Source organism: Tigriopus californicus, chromosome 11, assembly GCF_007210705.1.
Source record: "Tigriopus californicus strain San Diego chromosome 11, Tcal_SD_v2.1, whole genome shotgun sequence".
In the NCBI taxonomy this organism is placed as follows: domain Eukaryota; kingdom Metazoa; phylum Arthropoda; class Copepoda; order Harpacticoida; family Harpacticidae; genus Tigriopus; species Tigriopus californicus.
Window position 1 is genome coordinate 3682206 of NC_081450.1, and position 22487 is coordinate 3704692.

The window sequence follows — 22487 nt, forward strand, 5'->3', positions numbered from 1 at the left end:
AACTTTCCATTATCTTGGAGGACTACACCTAAATCCTTCATGGATGAGACCTGCTCAATGTTATTGGGTTTTATTGTTGGAAACTTGCAAAATCAAAACAGGTTTTTGAGCGGACCAGAGTCCAGCAAGGAACTCGGAACTCGAGTCTTTGGCCGGACAAGCAAAAATTCGGAATACGTAGTAAGAGTCTGACTTGGGCCAGACTTGCCCCAGCACAAGTGTGTAAATATGGTAGTTGAAATGAATTCAGACTTTAAAAAAAAGCCTCAAGACATACTGAAAGAAAATGTGTCAAACAAAAATGTGTATAACTTTTAATAGCCTTTAATGAAAGCATTCCACATCTCTCGGGAAAAAATCTTTTGTGTTATAAGTTTGTTCAAAGGAAAATGGGATCTCGTAAATATGCCTGAGGAACTAAAATCAAGTTTTTAGCTTCTCTCTCTCTGAATCAATTCAAGTGACAAGCGGGTCTTGCACATATTTGCGGAAGGACCATTAATAATTTGCCTTTTCAAATTTTAGAGGTTGACTGCGTCATTAATGGCTTAGACATGAGATCATTTTCCTTAAAACATGAGATCATTTCCAAATGCAGTGCAACCTTAACTTACAACCGAAGAACATGGTGTACACCTTCATGTGAATCGCCATGTGAGGATTTTTAGATAGAACGACAAATGTGCGCAATTTATAGAAAAAATATGGAATATAGTTATTTCTGGCAAAGATATTTAGTAAGACGACATTGGTTTGCCATAAAGCGAGTTTTCATTGCGTATGATGATCAAATCCTAGTACCCAGTATTTCATTTCCAAGGAACTAGGACATCCATTCCAAACCAAACCTGAATTCAAATATCCTCTCATAACCTTGAACATCCTTTCCTCAAAATGTACTTGAGGTATGTACCTACGTACTGTAGCTTCTCTTCAAAAAACGAGGCCGCCTCAAACTCCCACATTTTTGTTGGCTCTCTTTAAGCGGGGTCTTGGAACGACTTTCTGAGCACTTCAGAGTACTTTCCAAGAGAAGATATGTTTGCGTGCATTGAAAGTCTTCCCCACCCCTCTTATTCACATATTCAGCAATTATGGTAGGGTCTCACCAAGTATTGTGGCGTTGGAAGGTGCTTGAGGACGTATAATCCGACAAGACGTTGGGGGAACAATTCTCGGAGGCAAGTTTGGGAGGCCAACAGAAACCGAGCGTTGATGGCGGTACACGGGCAGATGAGTGACACTTGGATGTCCGTGATGAAATATTGCCAAGGTATTACATGAGGGAAAAGGCGATTGTCACCCGCAGACACTTTCCCTTCATCACGTTCTACAGGAAGACAGCAAGATAAACAAATAAACTCCATTATCATGAATGATTTAGATGCAAACGGTGAGGATTTATTACTGTATTTTATTGAAAGCCATTACCTTGGCTAATTCCACTGATCTGGTTTCCGTCGGAGTTGGGATCCATGACATCATCAAAATAGCTTTCGAACGCATTGTCCGGTCCATAGTCTGAATCAACCGAGGGTTCCTTGTCAAATATCCAAGGTTTTAGGTGGCTGTGTTCTTGGTCCAGGATGACATTGAAGTCGTCATTCAATGGTACATAGGATCCATTCACCTTTTTTACGTGAATCCGAACATCCAACTTCAAACGGAGCTCCTTCTCGTCCGACGTGAGGTCTCGTTTTTGTCTGGAAAGCGTTTGTTGCTTAGGCTGTTGTTGCTTTCTGAGCAGTTTCCCACAGTCAAGACAACTATTGTAGGAGCCTAATGAGAAGTTGTTCCGGAGACTCCACATCAACATCCAAAGGATTAGTGCTCCATTGATGATAGACATGAAACAGGTTGAATGTTTTTCCCCCCGTTCTCTCCTTCTGGTGAAGGTAGAATTTCTAAGCATGAAGGCATGAATTTCCCTTGATTTTCCGCCTCTAGTTGGAACTGAGTTTCCGCTGAGATATCAGATATCTATCTTTCGTCGATTCTTGAACGTGAGACCAGGTATATAGGCACACACGAGGAGGGTTCCGAAAATCGATCCCGCCCAATTTCCAAGCGGGCTAAACCCAATTTTCCTCTTCAATGGCTGTATATAACAAACAGGGGAATTGGGTGTTCTGTCCTTCCCTTGACACTTCGCTCTCTTTTTTCTTTATTGGGAAATCGGGATTTATAAATGAGAACTCGAGACTAGAACCGAATGCAAACGCGACTATCTTCTCTTTTTGATCGCTTTCACACAATACACCACTTCCAGCATTGATAACTGATATGTGTGCTAATGCTTAAATGTCTAGAATGTGGATGTTGAACGGCTGACCACTTAGTAAGCAAAACAGTGCAACAAGCCAACTTGCGTTTAGTTTCCACACAAACACCCGTTGGAATTGTTTTGCCAACCGAGTGGTCGGTTGTCCAACATCAACATAAGTCTAGATATCCATGGCTAATGCCAACAATTCGACCGCGTCATTTCTCTAATATGACATGACGGCCCTTAATCCATAATACATGAAACACCACTGATCGATTCTTTCAATAACTGGTAGTATCATCAAAGCTCGCTTCCTCCTAATGGTGTTTCTTCAAGCCATTACCAATTTATAGCTGACAACATGCCAATCGTCAGTTGGTTCACGTATGTTTGTTCAAAGGTTATTCCAAGACGTGGCCTCGAAGGTCAAGACAGGTGCCACCTTTTACGTGCCTAGCGCAACCAACATTTCCCATCTGGGTCACCCTGAGGTGTCGACAATATCCTGTTCGTTGGCACTAAATTGTAAGCTTGGTAAATCAGTCATACTAACGACCTGTCGGCATCATTGCAGCAATTATCATGGTCACGTTTGAGCCTACATAGTAGCAAAGGGAGAATGGGGCTGTCAAGGCCGTAACTGGCTTTGGGCTCCCTGCCCTTCTCGCCTCCCCCGACCTTCAGTGAGTGAAGAAAGCAGGTGTGGGTAAGTTCCTTGGCAGTTTTTTTTTCAGAAAGGAACGTGGAGCCAAAACATGGAACGATTCCGTCTGTCATTTCGGCTACATGGCTGCAGAAGACATGAAAACGCGCTGAGTTCGTCCTTCGTCTGTGAGGGAGAATGGAGGTGGTATGAGGCACCGCAAGACGAACCAGAATAAACGTGTGAGAGCGAAGAGAAGAGTAGATCGAGAGTAGAGAAGAGACAGGGCTTTTCTGCTAGAACGGTTTGGCCTTGGTCTCCTCGGCGAACCTACCTTGGACTCAATGTTCTCTCTCTTTCTCTCTCGCTTCGTCACTCGTGTCAGGAGATAACGGTTGTTCCATTGTTCCATTGAGCGATACAGTTCTCTCGCTTCTCCACTTCCCAACGACTACCAAGTGTGCTCGCTCGTTGTGGACTCTCACTCTCGGAGTTAGTTGGTCTTGCCAGGTTTGATAGATCGGAAGTGGCCTAGTTTGAGCAGTTTAGACCTTCACACCGACACTTGAGGAGGAAAAACAACGATCCCCTCTCTCTCTCTCTCTCTCGGAAAAGGAGAGGCATTCCATACTAGCATTTTTTCTAGTATGAGTTAGTTAGCCTTAGACGCATCAAGAATGGGCGGAATTCAAGCCAAAGAGGGTTCTCTGGCTGAGGTCCACGCTGTCCGGGGAGGACAGTTGATCCTCCGGGTGGCATCGTCTCAGACCTCCGGCCGTCCCAGTGCCAGTCGCCAGAATTCGTCCTCCAAGCTGAACCTCTTGATTCCCTTCGATGGGCGGTGCTACATCCTGGAGCAGAGCATGGATGTCCTGGAGAAGGTGTTTCTTCAACTCTCTCCGCGAGAGCTGGCTCTCCTATGTCTGACTTGTCGAACCATGAACTTGGTGGTGAGCGAGTTTCTCAATCATTACTGCGCCTCTTACAATGTTCGGATGAGGCTGAAACAGTTCTACCAACGCAACCAGGACCTTCTCCTGCCTAAGGAGATTGTTCTCAAGGATCGCTTGGACGCGAATTCCAAGCATCAGTTACTACTCTACAGTGCCCTTAACCAGTTTGTCGGCGAAGTTCGACGTGTCAGCCTCTGTGAAGTCGACCAATTCGATCTCTTGGCCAATGATCCCAAGAACATCATGAAAGAGCGGGATGTGGCCCTCAACCGGGAGGTGGTGGTGATCAAGCGGATCTCTTGGTTCTATTTCAAGCACACCTTTCAGAACGTCCAACCAGGGAGTTACTCGCTTCAGATACGGGTACGATTGTCCAATGCTCGGTGGGATTCACATCGAGAGCCTCAAGTGCCATGTCAAATCCGAGTGTGTCAAGTGATTCAAGGCTCGCCCATTCGGACCCTCAGTTCCATCCAGATCGATCCCAAGTCCTGGAGCAAGATTGAAACCCATCAATACCTGCCCGAATTGGATGGATCCGCCCAAGTGATCTTCGATCGAGACTCGGATTGGTTCTTCCTCCGATTGAACCCGTTCCCGATTGGCTCGCCTTCGTCCTCCAGTGATATTCAGATTGAGTTCGACGACACCGAGAATCCCAACCGGAAACACGGGGTCATCATGGATTTCCTCGAGCTAAGGTCCATTGTCAAGCCCTTCGGACAAGTCTGAGGACCCTTTCTTCGATTGTTGACTGCCTCATTGTGCATCAGAAACCGGCGACGACGCCCAAACCTACGAGTACTTCAAATTCGTCCTGATCAAATATTTTGTGCACAAAGTATCAAGTAGAACCATCTTTGTACGTGGAAGGGGGCGATAGATACCATAAATAGTGGAAATGGAAGAAAGAACACTTCTTCTTGTTCTAGGTTCAACGCGAAAGAAAAGGTTTTGAAATGAGGAGACAGGGTGGAGCCAAAAACAAAAGAGATCATTAGACAAAGACGAGTTTTCAGAATTTGCTTCAGATTAGTTTTTAACGTCTTCGTAAGCCTCTATCCAGCCATTCAAGCGATAGATCCGCTCCCGATCTCTTTTTGAGATGAGTTGAATGCTTCTCAGCCTACAAAGGAGTTCTAAAGAACGGAAATTCGAAAACGTAGCTCCACAAACTGGAACAGGATCTTGTGTTGGTCATATTTTGAGTTTCAAATTTTGTAGACAAACTCTTGAAGGGATTTTTGATCTGACAACACCATCTAAGTTCTCTTTTTCCCATAGTGCAAAGGGTCCTTTGGGATCTTAGATAAGCAAACAATGGAAATCTGATTACGAGCTCGAATGAGTCGAGTAACTTTCGGAAACTGTTGAAAATGAGAAAGAGGCTCCGTACGTTTTCAACTCTCCCTTCGAGTTAATGCCAGCAGTTTTTTTACACTATAAGCAGAGTTTTTTAAACATATTCTTCACTATGCTCTAGTTATTAAAAGTTCATCAATAACTAGAAAGCACACCTTCTTCCATTTGCAAGCTAATATCCATTTGTGCTTGGATGACATGAAAGACAACTGTTGTCATACGCGGATCCGCCTCATGCTAAATAAAGGGAGCGTACCCTTTTATTCGACATTTCATTTCCGGCTGTTGACATTATAAGCCAAAAATAATCCTTTTCTGTACTTTCAAAAAAAGATTCTATACCTTAAGAATAGGAACTGGATCCAAGCCAATTATCAATGTGTAACTTTACCTAAAGATCCTTACATTTAACGGTTGCGAACAAAGACACAGGAAAATATATCTAGCAACTGAAATGTCTTGCTTTGTCATCGTAATTATCTAAGTGAGTTCGTATTTGGCTGTCGTTACACTTCAACCTTGTAACTGTTACATCCTACTCCTACCAAAAACTGATAGGATTTGATTAAACAACCAAGGATATGGAGTTCTTTTAATTCAAAAAAATGTTATCTGTGTTCTTTGTCTGCGAAAGCTGGAACCATTCAAAATTTGTCGTGCGCATATCATATTGATCTTGAACAGTGCCTTCGAAAGACAAATCTATGTTCAAGATTCCATGGAAATGAGGGAGCTTTGGGATTACTTCTGTACCGTTTAAATTTTTTTTATTTAATGTACTGAAGATAAACAGTTGCTCCTCAATAGGGTTTTAACCCGTCTCCTGTCCATCATGGCTTTTTCAAGATTTGCTTAAAAGTGAGTAAATGCAATTCCACCTAGCCAACAATAAAATGGCCACAGTTCAGCTTTATATAGCACCTTATAGGTTGTGTCGCCCCCGAAATTCTTTGTCAGACGTGTATTTTGTACTGTAGATTTCTATTATCTTGGCGAATTTTTCATCATGTCCAATTTCAAATGTTCAAAAAGAAGAAACTTTTTTTGTCGTAAAAGGTCATACAATTTTGGTGTTGAGTCGTGTCCAATATGTCCTTTAATAGAGAGTTGTGATTCATTGTGAAAAAATCAGAAATATCAACAAATCTTGGCCATGTTTCTTTCACTCTGATTTTCAAAGAGAAAATATTATCTGTTGGAGGAAACCAAACAATTTTTCATTAATGTGGGCAAGAACTCCAGCGGCCGAACTAATGCATTTATTGACATTCGGAATCGCGTCCAGATGAAGCGACTATGAATGAGGGCTTTAAATATTGAAAATGTATATCATATTCCATTGTTTCCATGGGCAACTTTCATTCTAGGACACTACAATGCTTTCAGAACAGTTAGAATTATTGACGAGCATTTTCAAATATAGCTCCAAAAGGCTCTATTTGCTATTGTGGAGGGTTCATGAACAGGACTGTTGAAAACATGTAAATGCATTTTTTTACCTTTCCGATCTTTCTGTACTGTTTCGTTCCGTTCATTTTTTGCAAATTTCGCCATCTTAATTCACAAAGTTGACTTCTTTCATTGATTTTTCCCCTTTTCCTTGAAACAGTAGAAGGGCTAAAAAGACTTAAAATCCTCTATTCCTGTTTTGCTCACTTCAATACTTTTGCTTCTTATTGTTTGCAATGATCATGACTTTCGAAATCGCCTCCTACCGGCTCAAGAGCGCAAGACTGTAGATTATGCTAGGTAAACAAGCTCCGTACTTTTGTAGGATTTTTACTGATTTTGTTTGACTTTTCCTCCCCTCTTTTTAGCCACCCCTCATTGGCGCATTTTCTACAGAGCATTGGGTGTCCACTAATTCATTCTTCAATTCAAGTCTCTTGTTCGTGAGTGTTGCCTAAACAAGCCATAATAGCTCCAAAAGTCCGCTGTACTAGTCTTCATCCCTGCCATTTTGTACTCGTCTGATTATGGTCACCTGGGGCAAGTTGACCCGAGAATACATGGCCACTTGTCTTCTCCGTATCTCTCTCCTCTCTTTTTTTTCTCTAGCTCTTGTCATTTACAGGGTGTTCGTTTCTAAATCATTCAGTCTGCGTTTTAATTTCGCCAAAATCTTGTTATGTGAGCTCTTTGTGATATTGTCAGAAGTTAAGATTTGATGTATGGATAAACATCTGTACTTTCTAATTATTTCCAAACCATTTCGAAGCTCTAGTAAAGTATGGTAGCCATTCAAATACAGTGTTATATTTGGCCTCTTGCTTCAGAGCATCATCTGCTCTTTTGAACATATTTCCTGCGAGATGGCAACCTCGTATGCATTTTCGAAAGTCAATACGGCCAAGGAGAGAATCAATGTACAAACAACGTGCCTGCCCGCTACTACCGTGACGTCACTCCGTGGATCAAAAAGGAGAAGTACATGGACAATTACATAAAACACAATAGTACACACTACACTACAATGACAAAATGCAAACAAGCATTACAGTTCCAAATAAAGTTCCAAAAAAAACGCTACTTGCTGTTGCTGAAGCGCTCGTTTAAACTCGAACAAGAGTTGATGAATAGGACTGTTCAAAAAATGCAAATGCATTTTTTACTTTTTCCGATCGTTTCACAACCTCAATCACAAAGTTGACTTCTTTCATTGATTTTTTTTTCCTTTTTCCTTAAAACAGTAATAGGGCTAAAAAAACTTTTGATGGTCAATTTTTCCTGTTTTGCTCGTTATTGTATTCAATGATTATTTCCTATATGGCTTGATTACCTCGATTTTTGAACAAGCCTTCAAGATTACATATCTTCAGCTTTCAACATCAAGTTGTCTCAGTAAATAGCCACGATATCAAACAGATGACTTGATAGCTCCGACTAGTTGATGCTTAACATAAGCACAACGCGTTGCTTTGTTCTGTAGCAAAATCGGTCACAATTCACCATAATAGAAGTTGCTTTTATTAAAAAAAATAACAAGGGTTAGTTTAGTAACCTAGGCCAGTGTAACACATGGCTCCCAACACATTGTAGTTGAAAATTTAACCTACTACAATGGTTGAAAAATATGAAAATTTTCCTTTGTACTTTTGCCCTTTCTTTTGCATAATTTAGGAGTAGTTTTTGACAGTTTACGCTCAGCTTATGAACAATTGATTCATTAGTTTCTCATTGCATATCAATCACTTGTTGCAGATTCTATCATTGGTTGTCTCCCGAAAATTGGTCGGAGTTTTGGTTTCATTCACCTATATTAATGTTGTTTTATGTTATACGCTCGGTTCAAACGTGCGTACAGTTCGTACTGTTACTGTTTTGTAACACACTTTAATATCAAATTCGAATCTCCTCACCGGTCTCTCTCAAGGAAACGTTGAGACTTCGACACACACACACAGGCGTAGACGAATTTTAATACCGACATGACACGGCCCATTGAATTCAAACGAATGGTGTCACAAAAGGTTTGACCCTCTGACCGACTACAGTATGCCAAATTAAAAAAACAGTATTTGAAAAGTATTAAAAATTGTAGACATAAACTTGCGACGATAACAAGTAAATCTCAAGTCAGTAAGTTCTTGCGATTTAATATCTTCATTTATTGTGAGTTGGGGTCGAATGATTGATCATTTAGGTGTAATCGTGTATGTCTTTTTCTATAGCGACAATGCTCGGATACGAAAACTTTTTTGAATTGAAAATTGTGAAGTAACTGCTATACATGATTTTTTTACCCCCAAGTAAATGAAAAAAATGGCTAGCTGATAAGGTCGAGGACACCAAAAGGATGAACATGCCCAATATTGGTTAATAGGACCGCTTATTCATTTTTGATTCAACATGTTTCCTCATCCAGTGTTCAGAGCAAACAATCTGTAGATATTTTCTTCAGATTTCAGTCTTTTCATCTTCAGTTTGAGGTTGCAAATCGCGAAAACTTTTACTTTGACCTAAATAAACTGTTTTTCCGACCCCTGTTAATTAGAAATTAGTTATCCTCTTCTCTGCAATAACCAAGAGTTTCATCACTTACCTTTACCTAACTTTGTCTGTACCGTCTGCTCTCATCCTCTTCACCTTTTTCATGTGCACTGAAACAATGCTAATCAAATTCATTATGATATCACTCTCTAGTCAACTATTTTATTGCTTTTACCATTTTTGACATGTTTCTTTTATACATTTTACAGTCTGTATAATGCTTAGACAACATATTTCCTTTATACTTTTAAACCATGACATGACTAAGAGTCGCAATAAAGATATTTTTATCATTATTATTATGATTATTATTATTAATTGACCCTATGTTGGTTTAATGTTGATTCATAGACCCAAATATTTTACTTGAGGCCTCTAATTTGACCCATTAACCGAAAAAAAGTCTTCAAGGTGTCTAACTAAGCCAACAAATTACTCTGGATGCAAAATCCGAATGTATGACAGTCATTGCCCCCATAATACCAGACCCATCAAATCTGACATCCCGGATGCTAGGTGAGCAACCACTCATTTCGAGCACTTCAACTGTCGCGAAAGTACGTGAAGCATCTTTCTTTTCTGGAGACAGGATAAACGAACCTTTTCTTGGCCCATTCAATTGGCCTAAATAATCCTGATTGGTCCAGCAATCCTGACCGAAGGACATTGTGCCTAAAGATGGTGTATGTATTCAGGGTCTCTATGTGCATTGCTTTTGAGATGATCTTTTAGCCAAGATGAGATTTGTTGTGTCCTTACAATATTGTCGATCCCCGATTTTGAGAGCAAATCGGAAAGTCGTCAGTGGCTCAAGGCCACAATACACGGGTAAGACCCTTCCTTCTCCGCTGATGTCCGTTCTCATTTCACTCTATCCTGCTTCTCTTTAAGAGGAGGCAAGGAGGGATCCCTCAAGAACGTCTAACATGATCAAAGGGGAAAAGAAAGCAACAAGTCTTTCTTTTACCAGTGGCTCTTTTTCCGCCCAAATAGCTTCACAGCACAGATCCTTGGCGACGCCAAAGAGGGAATAAATTGACGACCCTCACTTTTCTGCCTTCCGAAGAATCACTCTCTCATTTTCTTGTTCTCATGTGAAGGTTATCCAGCCAAGTGATTCTTGCCACAACTCCCTTCAAACCATTCTGGTAGGTGTGATTCTCCGAATTCAATAAAATCAGAGAGTTTTTAGACTAGCGAAATACTGTTTATATTTCATTACCTTCATTGGAGCCGGTTCTGAGCGTTCTGACATAATTCGCCATATTTTCAAAGAACCATGGACAAAGAGACGCTAAGCCTCAATAAAATGAGTTTGGTGGTGGAGGATCCTAAGTTGGACTCCAAAGCCCCTCTTTTGAAGTCCCCAATGAGATCCCTGAGCCAATCCGAATTGGAACCCTCCTTGAAGAAGCTTGAAGGCCATTTCAAATCGATTCTCAGCTTGATCGGTGAAAATCCGGAGCGTGAAGGCCTCGTGGACACTCCCATGCGAGCAGCTAAGGCCATGATGTTCTTCACCAAAGGCAAGTTGGAACATGGACCACAATCCTGGAGATGGACCCGTTCACTTGTTTCTTTCCAGGATATGAGGACTCGATTCAACAAGCCGTCAAAACCGCCATTTTTGACGAGAATCACGATGAGATGGTGGTTGTGAAAAATATCGAAATATTCTCGCTTTGCGAGCATCACTTGGTGCCTTTCACAGGAAAAGTTAGTATTGGCTACTTGCCTCAAGGAAAGCTTTTGGGATTGAGCAAATTGGCCAGAATTGTGGAGATCTACTCCAGAAGACTTCAGGTAATTAATGGCAGATTAATTTGTGTTCTGAGTAGCTCCCATGTTCAAAACCAGTAGCACTCGTTCCACAGAAGCGATTGAGATCCTCACTTGAGCTCGATAACAACATGGAATGAAAAAAAAATCTTGAGAGGATTCAGATCTGATCCATCCATATTTACTTCAATAAAAGTTTTGACATTTGACGTGAATACGTTTTTGCTTATTGATCAGCTTCTGTAAACTCAGACACAAAGTAAATAATTGAAGGTCATCATAAAACATGAAAAAACAAGTCGTTACATTCGAACCCTAAAAAGGGAAGTCTGAAAATCGAGTCAAGGTGATTTATTTAATTTATCATAAATCATAATGTATATCTCTCAACGTCCCTTTATGTTCCTTCCGGAGTGCACAAAGCATCACAATGGAAGAGCATTAATGAAAACAGAAAAAAAATCAAAATTGTTGTCTGTCAACTTTTTACTAAAATGAGACAAATTCTGTCCGTTCCTTACTAGATCCATTAAAACATAAAAAAAAAATTTGAAAGTCTGACGGGGACGACTAAATGCAACTCCGGGCTATCATCTATACTCCCTTATCTACTGCAATAGATTCCTTGGCCCTAAAAGGTTTGAGAAACGCAAATTCTACTATTTCCCCTTGAACTCTTTGGAATTGACCTTTTCATTGACGTGTTTACCCATTCCGTTGGCTTTGGATTAGTCACATGTTGTGTCCGTCTGTGTGCGTGTGTTACTAAACGAATTCTCTAATCTTTTTCCCGCGCACCAATTTAGGTGCAAGAGAGATTAACCAAAGAGATTGCCCATGCTGTGGCCAAAGCTATCAATCCAAGAGGAGTGGGCGTCGTGGTGGAGGCGTGTCACATGTGTATGGTCATGCGAGGGGTTCAGAAGGTCAACAGCAAGGCCGTCACCAGCTGCATGATGGGGGTCTTTAGAGATGATCCTAAAACACGTGGAGAGTTCTTGGACCTGATTCGATTGAACTAGTTCACGGCTTTCAATGGCAATTCTGATACCTGCTTCAAATCATTCACATGACGAATATGTAACTGTACATGTTTTTAGGATTAAATACGAAATACGGCCTTAAAATTCGCTGATGGAAAGGCATTGAGCCTCCTTCGTCAACTTGGTACTTGTCAGTTTGGGGACTTTTTTTATAAGAGTTTTCGAGGCTTTCACCATGATTAGAGCCAAAATGCAAGTGGTTTCGGGGTGGCACGAAATGAAATGGAACGCGAACCCTAAAGAAGGTCCCCATGGCAATGCAAATTGTGAGATTGTCAAGGCCCTTTGGGTGAAGAAAATGAAGTCACAATGCCGCTCACAACGACCAAAATTGAACAGCAAAAATGACGAAGATTGCGAATGAAATCAAAGATTCGAAACATACACCTTTTGATTTCGGTGAATTTGGGAGAATCTTTTTGCTTTTGTGACAACGAATTTGCCTACTTTTGACTGAAGGTTAGTAAACAAAATGGGAAAAAAGTTTGGTTTTCATTACGGGATTGGTTGGAAGCGTTTCAAATTGATCCGGACTAAGGCGACTTGTCTTCAAAAAGGTAATTAATGGTTAATAGAGCTTTTTAATTGAATGCGTTCGTGAACAACTGACGTTATTCTATATTTCGTTATTATAGACAACATGCTCAGCCAAACCACACTGTGCATGCATTGCATTTTGACGTTTTTTTCATTTTACTTGCTCTCCTAGGCAAGTAGCATCATAGTATTGAACCAATTTGATAGTGCGTTCACCGAATTACACCAAACATGTTCATTTCGTCCCACTCGAAATCAGTCGATTTTTGAAAATTAAATGGGAGGATGGTAACAGTTGACTGTGAAGTGTGTCTTGGTTCTCGCTCCCCAAAATGCCCGAAATCAGGTTGCCGGACCACATTTTTCCTTGAATTTCCTTTGCTTGACATGTCCTATATTATCCACGACATACGTCATTGTCCAATCAAGAAAAAAAGATCAAAGGTTAAAGATCAGCGCGACACCTACAACAATGTGAAATTGTCAATAATTGGCAGGTACGTAACATTTTTTTCTCCAAGTGTCTTGTTTAAAAGAACGTCTAGAGCGTATCTTGCAGGAAAAAAAACATTTGTGTGTAGCCAAGTTTACGAGTGGGCGGGGTTTTCGCTTTTTTGCAGATTTTTCTCATGGTCTATAACTATAACTCTCCTCTATGTTAATTCACAAGTTTGCATCAATATTTAATGGCTGAATCGCGGCTTTCAGCTAGCTCAGGTATGAAATGTGTAAGACGGTATGAACCATGTGGGTCTTTTCCTTTTCATCTTATTCATATGATACTTTTCAAAGGGCACTTTGTCAAAAATATCTCAAAATGAATTCCGAAAGCATTTGCAATTTGAATACTTTGAATATTTTGTCGAACCAAGTTCCACGATTTGGTATTTTTAGGGGTTAAAGCGACCTGAATATGAGCAAACGCCCTGAAATATCTAAGATAGATATTCCTTGATATAATGCAATGTTTTTGGACCCTCGCAATACATACCATTAAGAAATTTAAAAGAAACCATCTAGTGTGCAGCTAGGGATACTATTGGAGAATAGAGGAGATAACTGAAGCCAATAACCAAATACCTCCAGAGAACCCAATCGTTAAAGAACACAGGTCAAAATTGAGTAATGAAATGTGAAATCATTCACTCAATTTGCCTTAGAGAACAATTTCCGGATGCTTCAGGATATAAACATGTCTTTGGTATAAGTACATCAAAATTTCAATTGTCATATACTTTACAGTAAAGGGAGACCGTGATTTTTTTCTCATCCAAATGGGCGAGCACTGAATCCTTGGAAAGAACCAGAACTGAACCAAGTTTTACAACTCAAATAATCAAACAAATTACATTTTTCCCCTTATTACAACATATTTCCACGTTCTTGCAACTCTTTTGGCCCGAAAGTCATAACCTGTAACCAAATCACTGAAAATGCTATTTTTGCAGAAGAAAAAGGGCATTTTTTTTGCCAATGGCTTAGTGTTCCTGTTCCTAAGGTTGGGAGATTGTCCATTTCAATACATGGTTCCGCTTTGTTTATCAACAATCATGCTGTCAAGGTACTCTCTCCTGATGCAGCACTGCCATGTGGCATGTCATGTGCATATTTTGAGGCCAAAAGCTCATGTTATGTTGGCATTTTCCACAAGTTCCTGGCTTTACAGAACCCTGAACATTGGCATTATTTGAAGGCAAAGTTGGGATTATGAATGTCAGAAGACTCGGCAGCACTGTGTTGATGTTATTATTATGATGCATGACCATTGATTGTACCCTAGCATGTTGACCCGTGGTCTTGTCCGGACAGTTCGCGGTGGGCCTGGCCTCAGTTGCTCCTACCGAAGCTTAAGCTCTCTCACCCAACGGCCCAGAGCTCTGTTGTTTGCCCGTGCTCCGGGTCCGTTCTCGCTTTGCCCTCTAGAGTATGGTCGAGTATCTCGTCGAGCCATGTCGTCAACGGAGGCCGTCCAAGCCGTCAATGGGATCCTGGTCCAAGTGTTGGGCTCATACCCAGTCACGTCCATGGCCGAGGCCTTGGCTTACGTTCACGATACCACGGGCTGCAGTTGGGCGGGTACGATCGTGGGGGCGGCCGTGTTTCTCCGATTTGGTCTCCTTCTACCCGCACAAGTGACCTCGCAAAAGGTGAGTGGATCGGACTTTGGTGGGTGATGTTTTAGAGCCCGAATTTCTTGATGATCAATAAGTTGAAAGAGAAAGATAATTGGGAGTAATCTTGATACGTTGGGTTAAAGTCGAACTTTACCTGGCCAGGATTGTGAGGACACTTGGAAATCAAGGACCCAAAAAACACGTGTTTTATTGTAGTGGACAAATGCATGTCTAGTTATTAAGACTATGTTATGTATTCTAAAACTTGGTCTTGGCTTTGTTCCCACCTTTTCTTTGGGTATTTGAGCATGTTTTTATAGCAAAGTAACTTTCGGAATAAGTAAGCGATTCAAAACATAGTATCATTCAGTGTAAATATGAAACAGTCTGACTATAAACGTTACTATGAAATTCTTTTCCTAGTTATTGTGTAAAATTGGCTTGAACACATGAAGCATTTTGGATGGCTTTGAACCTACATAGCTAAAAAAATGTGCCTTAAATCTTCCTGATCATTTATAGCCATACATGCCTAAAGAACCCAAGCAAAAGTGGATTGTAAAAATATGGCCTTTAAAACTTCAAATGAAGTTTGATTGATTGGTAGATTTTCAACTTATGAACTAGGCATGAATATGTTTCAAACAATAAAGTTGCCTCTCTTGGCTCCCTGATATCAAAACGCACTCATTGGTGTCATGATTATAATGTTGCTGAGGGAAATTCCGTTTCAAAACAAATATGTTGAAGGCTTTTATCAAGCGAATTGCACCTGTGTCCTTGCGTAGTGTCAATGTAAATTCAGGCAAAGAGTTGAAAAAAGACTTAAACTATTTATTAAGTACTGCTATTTGAGACTGCATTCGAGATTTTGAGACTTGAGACCATTTGCATTGCAATGCTTTAGTACACTTTGTTGTTAGCCACAATGAAATTGTTTTTTCTTCGCCTGAGTGCGCTCATTTTCCACTTCCCTTCTTTTAAACGGATATCTGGCTTGTTTTGGACGAGAACATTTGATTTAACAACTGTGCTTTAATGCTACTAAATTTCTATTCATAGGAGTTTCTGGTTTTGAGCATTTGGAATAACAGAGAAATGGTTCTTCTCCTTGTTTTCAATTTCAACTAATACCGTTGATTTTGATTTATGATATGTGAGAAAATCTCAAAATTGCAAAATCTCTCTAGCTTTTGAATGCAGCCTCAATCTGGCTCAATAATGAATGAACTTGTGTGTGAGAATGCATTCTATTGGCGTGCCTCATTGAACGAATCATTTTACTCGGTTTAGGTGGCTGCCAAGCGAGTGCTCCTGCATAAAGAGATGGATTCACAACTGATTCCTGAATTACAACGAGCCACCGCTTTTCTTTCCAAAGAGCGAGGATGGAGTGAGGAGATGGCCAAAAAGAAATTTAACAGGTGAGATCTGCACGGGGTCAAAGATTTTACGAACGGATATTCTCATTGTGGAGTCACTTTAAACGCATTTCATTCCCGCTTTTGATCGAAAACACATTTCAGTTGTTGGGAGCCCTAGTCCCCACCCTTTAATTGATACATATTTCTTGTAGCTGCCGTAACTATTGATAGCTCTTAACTTACGATAGTTACAGGACCAAGTCAAGGTCAATCTACAAAAGGTTGTACACACATCTAAGATCATTTACTTCTTTTAGAGCCCAGCGACTAATGGTGAAAGAGAAAATCATCGAGAAGAATTGCGCTGCTTCCAAACTGTTCTTACCATTTATGATTCAAATCCCAATTTGGATCACCCTGTCCTTGGCAGTGCGTCGGCTTCTCTCAGTCCAATTGATACCGGAGGAGGCCATCATGGTTGGTATTTTGCTTCACATAAAGCCAGCTCTCTCAACCGCATTGTGCTTACTGATTTTAGAGTACCCAGGATCCCAATTTTAATCAAAAGCATTTTATTCCTCGAGCTAAAACAAGCCCGCAATAGAAGTGACGAGAAATGCGGGTTTCAAATCTACTTTTCAGGTTCGATTTTTGGAACTGTCTCGGGAAGGCACGATGGCGTTTCCTAATTTGACCTTGGCCGATCCCACCTTTATCCTGCCTTTGACCGTGGGTTTGGGGTTCCTGCTCAACAACGAGATCAACGCTAGTCGCCACCATCAAGACATCATCCCCAAAGGTTTCCTGACCATCGCACCCAACATTGTGCGGGTATTTTCCTTGTGGATGACCTTCGTCGCCACCATAGTGCCTTCGGCAATAGCTCTTTATTGGTCGGCCAGCAGTTTAGCCGCTTTGGCCGTGACTCTCATCGCAATGAGTCCGCGATTTCGAGCCCTGGTCCGCATCCCAAAGATACCCGAGTATCCGGATAAACCTTATTCGAATGTATGGATCAATTGGGGAAATAAGTTGAGACGCTTAAGAGCCAGATTCCAGCGAAACAAGGAATAAAACGCTTTATTATTCTTAAAAGAAAAACCACACTCCAAGCCACACGTCATTTCATAAGCCCAAACAACCAGGGAGCCAATGACCCGTTCGTCCTGAAAGAAATGACAAAAGATCTAGTCTCATTACTTAAGTCTTCAGTTTGCTTGCCAGTTGACCCTCACCACAGCCGTAGCAGTAACCGTAACCTCCGTAGGGAGCATTAGGATCTCCGGGTACCGGGCTATCGGAGAGAGGGTCCTCACTTGAATCGGATTCGTTGGCATGAGCGAGAATGTCATCGTCTGAATCGTCTTCGTCCGAATCGCTTTCCACATCAATCGTGCTATTTATTAAAAAAAAAAAAAAATCGCCGTTCACTTGATTTGAACTCGAAGAGGAAGGTATGTCTTATGTTTTTCGATTTCATACCTATACATTGTGGTACCTCTGCGGTTTTGACTCGAATTGGATGGTTGTGGAAGGCGATGATCGCCTGGATTGGGCGCATTGACTCGGCTAAACATGTCACGGATGGTCCGAGACGTGGAAGCACCACGCCCTCTGCGACCTCGGCCTCGACGACCACGGCTATTTTGATTTCGCTTCATCTCTCGTTCGGCGTCAGCTCGAGCAGCAGCCTCCTCTTGCGCTTTAATATGAAAATAGGACCTTTGCTTGACTACTGGATAGTTCTTCGGAGAACTTTCAAAACCTAACTTAAAGCCGGTCCTGCTTGAGGTGCGTTCTTAGGCTTTAGGTCGAACGGAATGCAGGTGCTTTGAGACTAGGAATTGAAAGTAGTCTAATATAAAATTGTAAAGACGGAGCTACCAAATTAAGACGTTTTGTGAATTTGACCAATTACATACAAATACCCGAAAAAAAAAATATTTCGCACCAACACGTTCCAAAAGCCAATGTACAAGTGGGGAAAAGGGAAAATATCATGACGCATTTTTTAAGAAATATCCATGAATATTCTCTTGGTTCCCTGTTTCAGTGTTCCCATTTATGACTTTAATTCCGGTTCCAAACCAAGGAGCAAAATTATGCCCTTGAAAGTTAGCTAAATGTGAGAAACAGTGCATAATCAACTACTACAGATATCAAACCCCGTTTTGGCCACCCAATGTCCAAGTTCTTAACATTTGGCACCACAATTCCTCTCGTGATGTCGGGGTGTCGAAAAATACGGGATTATGATGCGAAATTGATCAAGGAGACTACCAAAAATATTTGATCATCAAAAATCCTAAATATCTTACAACAACCTAATTAGCTCTTCCTACGACAAAATTCGAGACAGGAACTTTGAATAGAGTGGGCTTTTGCGATTTTCACCTCATTTAAAAATGACCATCTATGGATCGGAATACAGGGTGTACTTGAATCGATTCGAACTCGAACTCACCCGATCGTTCGGCCATCTGCCTTTCCCTTTCAGCCTTCATATCGTCCCCATAGCCTTGAATAAAGTTGTTGATGAGGTTTTCCACGTACACATTGGGAGTGATCTTGTCCCGGCCGACCTTTTGCCGACAATTGGGACAAGACATGGCCGATCCACATCGCTTCTTCCATTGCAGAACGCAGAACGCGCAAAACACGTGGCCGCAAGGCAATGTTTTGGGCTGGAACGCGATCAAATGAGCAAACTCGTGTGGTTCAAGAACACAGCAAAACCAGCATCCATCTTACCTGGATGAACATCTCGTTGCAAATGGTACAACTCAATTCTTCACTAAATTTGGCCTTGAAACTGCTCGATGGTCCGGGATCCAGCTCATGCATCTTCCCTCGATTCCCGTCTTGACTTTGCGATTGACCCGGATTTCTGGGGGTTTCTAGAGGGCCGATGCCGGACCGAGAAGGCCCAGGTTCCGGTTCCTGCGCTGATGATAACTGACTTTCACTGTTTTGGCATGCCAATTGAGCGGGATTCTTGGGTTTTTCCGAATCACGTTGGGAACTCGAAGCGGGTTCGGGTTCCGGTTCCTGCGCTGATGGTAACTGACTTTCACTGCTTTGGCATGACAATTGAGCGGGATTCTTGGGTTTTTCCGAATCACGTTGGGAACTCGAAGCGGGTTCGGGTTCGGGTTCGGGTTCATGCGCTGATGATAACTGACTTTCACTGTTTTGGCATGCCAATTGTGCGGGATTCTTGGGTTTTTCGGAATCACGTTGGGAACTCGAATCGGGTTCGGGTTCCGGTTCTTTAATTCAACACAGTGGTTCAAATGTCTTGTCAAGTTTTGATGGAAATACCTTTCACACGCCCTCGTATTTTCTGGCTCCCAAAATTATGAGCACCAATTTCAATTTTATAGCTTCATGTCATTATAGCTCAGATTAAAAATTTCCGTGTTTGAAAACCATCTTTTTTTCAAACCCCTTTTTTTTGCTACTTCTTTATCGCTAGTGGGAATGGGATCCCCAGCACTTCAAAACGATAAACCTATTCATTTTATTTCATTTTAAATTCAAACAATGTATTTATCCACCAACGAATTGCTCGTAAACTCTTTGGAGTTGAAAACGCACTAGAGAACTGATCTCGAAGGATGTTGGCCATAGACTCTACACATTGTCTATGGCTTCCCTATTGACCTCAAAAGAATTGGCGTGGACAGATCTGGCTAGCCAATTCTGACTCAATCTTGCTCAAGTCTGACTTAAATCCGGCTACAGGATAAACACCTACATACTTCCAGCGAATATTTGAAGGCAGCCAATAGAACATAATCAAAGTAAAATATGGATATTTTCTCTGGCACACTGGTATAGTGGTTCTCTGGTATATGTAGGTGCATACAAAATGTGTGTAGCTAAAAAGGCAAAGTTGCTAGAATTGAAACACTCTAATCGGATTGATCTACACATGCTTTACCAGCATCAAAAGTGCACTTGGTCAGGCTTTCATTTGAATTCTGTACAAAATATATTTTGATGGCTACATGCCTCAATCGGGCATTTTGGTATTTTGAAGACCTCGCTGAAACGGAAGAAACCTGCATCATTGAGGCCTCCATGATTTCTAAGATATTTTCCTGGATGGTTGAACTCGATGAGCATGTCAAGCTACAAAATACATGTTCAAAATACTAAAGTCCTATGCAAAATAGCGCATAGAAAGCTATTTGGAAATTGGGCGAGAAGCACACAAGGGAGGTTGGGCTGCCCCAGCTCTCAAAATCAGTATTTCCGGCCTGGCCACTCGAGTCCAGATGGCACGGGAATATGAGACCTCCATGAAGTTTCACTCCATCCTATCGACCGATAAGACCTGACCATAGTTACTAAAGGGGTTGATAGCATCCATGAATTTGGCTACGGCAACTTAAAACTTGACGCGGCATTTGAACCACCGTGAGCCCGGGCGGGCCGAGTGGTCGGACTGGCCGGCCCACGGCCAGCCAGTCTGGCACGTTTGGCCGCCGGACCGTCACGTGAAGGGCTGGGCAGGCGGTGGGCGGCCGGGGTGGACCGACTCATGGGTGGGGCCGAGGCCGGGTCCAGTGGGAGTGGCGGGGCGGGACGCAGGTGTACCTGCCATTGATAGCCGTGTTTAGGCTCCAAACTGAGCCGATGGCCGTGTTGGAGCGGCACAAAGGACTGAACCGGAATGGGGCGGCCGTTGAGGAAGACGCCATTGATGCTGCCCGGGTCTTGGAGCCACCATTGGTCGGGGCCTGGGCCCCCCCATCGGACTTGAATGAGGGCGTGTTGCCGGGAGATTTGCACGTCACGAATCAGGACATCCGCATTTAAACTGCGGCCCAAAATGAAATCCCGGTGGTGGGGCTGCCAAGACAGCAGGGGTTATTACACGCGAGAGCTCAGGGCCACACATACCAACATAGCTAGATACATATCGACGGGCAAGTCTCACCTGAAGGGCCGGGCCGGGGTCGGGGTCGGGACGCCCTGGGCTTTTGCCTTGCGGATCGAGGGTGAGGTGAGCCAAGGGGCCCACGCTCTGGGATCCACAGCCCGTTAAAACGCACACGGTGGACGGGGACTGGGCCATGCTCCAAGCACGCACGGATTTGACGTTTCGGGTTGGAAATTGGGCCAGGCTGTGCGGCAGCTGTTGAGACCAGGTTGGCCAATTCACGGACCACCGATTTTGAGCCCTCAGACTAGAATCGAGACAGAGTGGACAAGCCCGAGACATTTGATTTGGGTGGCTGGGCCGGGCTAGCCTGGGATGAGCTTCAAGCCAGGCTAACCCTCGAGAGAGAGACAGTTGACCCCCGAGATCAGAATCTTGAGCCCGATTTCAATTGATGTCAACGAGCGGGGAGAATTGTATTACCATACCCATGCTTTTGGGTCGTTTTATCCTGATTTGACATCGAACGGTAACATCTAGGCTGACCCTATGCTATTAACTTAATGGCCTGACGACGAGGTGGTCTCGCCCATGTCTTCAACCCTCATGGCTTGTGTAGCATCAGTAGAATACCCAGTCCATGACCAATTTTACCCTCAAGCGCCATTCGTGCACGCGTGATCAATGGCTGACCGGCATCAAGTCAGCCCGAGACCCGGATATTTTTCCAACTGATCTGTGCTGGAAACTGGCTTATTATCGGCCATTTGGGCATCCCTGATCAGTGCAGGCTTCGATTGTTGTCTGTCTGTTGAGACTTGTTTTCATTCGATGAGTCGTTCCAGCGTGATGAAATTTTTTTGAACCCTTTCTCGGTGCGATTTTGGGCGGGTGTTTGGATTCTAAGATCCCAAGATTTTTTGGGCAGCCAGTTCTGGTGTTGGCTGACTTTCTGCCCCAGTTATGATAATGTTAAAGTTACAATACTATACAAGTATTAAAGGGCAAAAATTTCAATTTAATGGGCTTAAAAACCATTTTAAAGACCAAATATAACAAAAAAAATAAATAATGGGTGTGAAGAGCACAAAGTGCAAAAAGTGCCGTATTGCAATTTGAAAAGACTATCAATAAAAAAAAAAAAAATATCACTAAATTGTCACAGCCATCTCTCTAGAAGTTCATCAAATTTTATTATACTTTAAAATGGTTTGTTCTCAAAAGATATTTCTTGAATTCTGAATCATTCACTATCTCACACATTCAATTCAAATCCATGCAAAACCTATTCATTGGATAATATTTGGGATTGGTCGAAGGACCTTCCTCAAACGTAGACCAAAATCGAGAATTTGAAACCTGGATGAGAGTTATGAAATGTTGACTACATAAACAGAGACATGTGTGATTATTTAGAAACAAAATATACTTTCAAAGACTTCGATTTTAAAGTGGTTTAAGGAGCTTTCATTTTTCATACGAATTATTACGATGGTTGATTAAGTGCTAGAGATAATTGAGATAATCTTATTAATGAAATTTTTTGTT

The 22487-nt window shown here is 42.0% G+C and overlaps 4 protein-coding genes across 7 annotated transcripts in view; 2 read left to right on the top strand and 2 right to left on the bottom strand.

Moving 5' to 3' along the window:
• The window catches only part of LOC131890284 (vitamin K-dependent protein C-like), a 3722-nt gene extending 1407 nt beyond the window's left edge, over positions 1-2315 (bottom strand). For both annotated transcript variants that reach the window (XM_059239603.1, XM_059239602.1), the window contains exons 1-2: positions 1432-2315; positions 1110-1330 (exon numbers count right to left, since the gene is read on the bottom strand). In XM_059239603.1, the coding sequence (XP_059095586.1) occupies positions 1110-1330; positions 1432-1912 (702 nt within the window). In that variant the 5' untranslated portion in view covers positions 1913-2315. The remainder of the gene's footprint in view (positions 1-1109; positions 1331-1431) is intronic.
• Positions 2316-10083: 7768 nt separating this feature from the next.
• LOC131890297 (GTP cyclohydrolase 1-like) lies at positions 10084-12214 on the top strand. The gene is made up of 4 exons (XM_059239620.1): positions 10084-10362; positions 10490-10740; positions 10800-11017; positions 11800-12214. Exons 2-4 carry the CDS (start codon positions 10494-10496, stop codon positions 12013-12015), a joined length of 681 nt encoding a protein of 226 aa, XP_059095603.1. The 5' UTR covers positions 10084-10362; positions 10490-10493; the 3' UTR covers positions 12016-12214.
• A 637-nt stretch (positions 12215-12851) lies between these two features.
• On the top strand, positions 12852-17450 carry LOC131890409 (cytochrome c oxidase assembly protein COX18, mitochondrial-like). 2 transcript variants are annotated; one of them, XM_059239749.1, is made up of 5 exons: positions 12852-13070; positions 14354-14720; positions 15981-16111; positions 16369-16528; positions 16694-17450. In XM_059239749.1, exons 1-5 carry the CDS (start codon positions 12859-12861, stop codon positions 17123-17125), a joined length of 1302 nt encoding a protein of 433 aa, XP_059095732.1. In that variant the 5' UTR covers positions 12852-12858; the 3' UTR covers positions 17126-17450. The 2 variants fall into 2 exon arrangements, with proteins under 2 accessions (XP_059095732.1, XP_059095733.1); XM_059239750.1 differs by lacking the exon at positions 12852-13070 and having other exon boundaries at positions 14292-14720.
• On the bottom strand, positions 17105-21201 carry LOC131890407 (E3 ubiquitin-protein ligase RNF8-like). Of its 2 annotated transcripts, none has more exons than XM_059239747.1 (7): positions 20997-21201; positions 20470-20908; positions 18803-19320; positions 18516-18735; positions 17534-17753; positions 17287-17447; positions 17105-17217 (listed from the first exon to the last, which is right to left on the bottom strand). In XM_059239747.1, exons 1-7 carry the CDS (start codon positions 21132-21134, stop codon positions 17177-17179), a joined length of 1737 nt encoding a protein of 578 aa, XP_059095730.1. In that variant the 5' UTR covers positions 21135-21201; the 3' UTR covers positions 17105-17176. The 2 variants fall into 2 exon arrangements, with proteins under 2 accessions (XP_059095730.1, XP_059095731.1); XM_059239748.1 differs by having other exon boundaries at positions 20473-20908; positions 20997-21200.
• Between the last annotated feature and the right edge of the window lie 1286 nt (positions 21202-22487).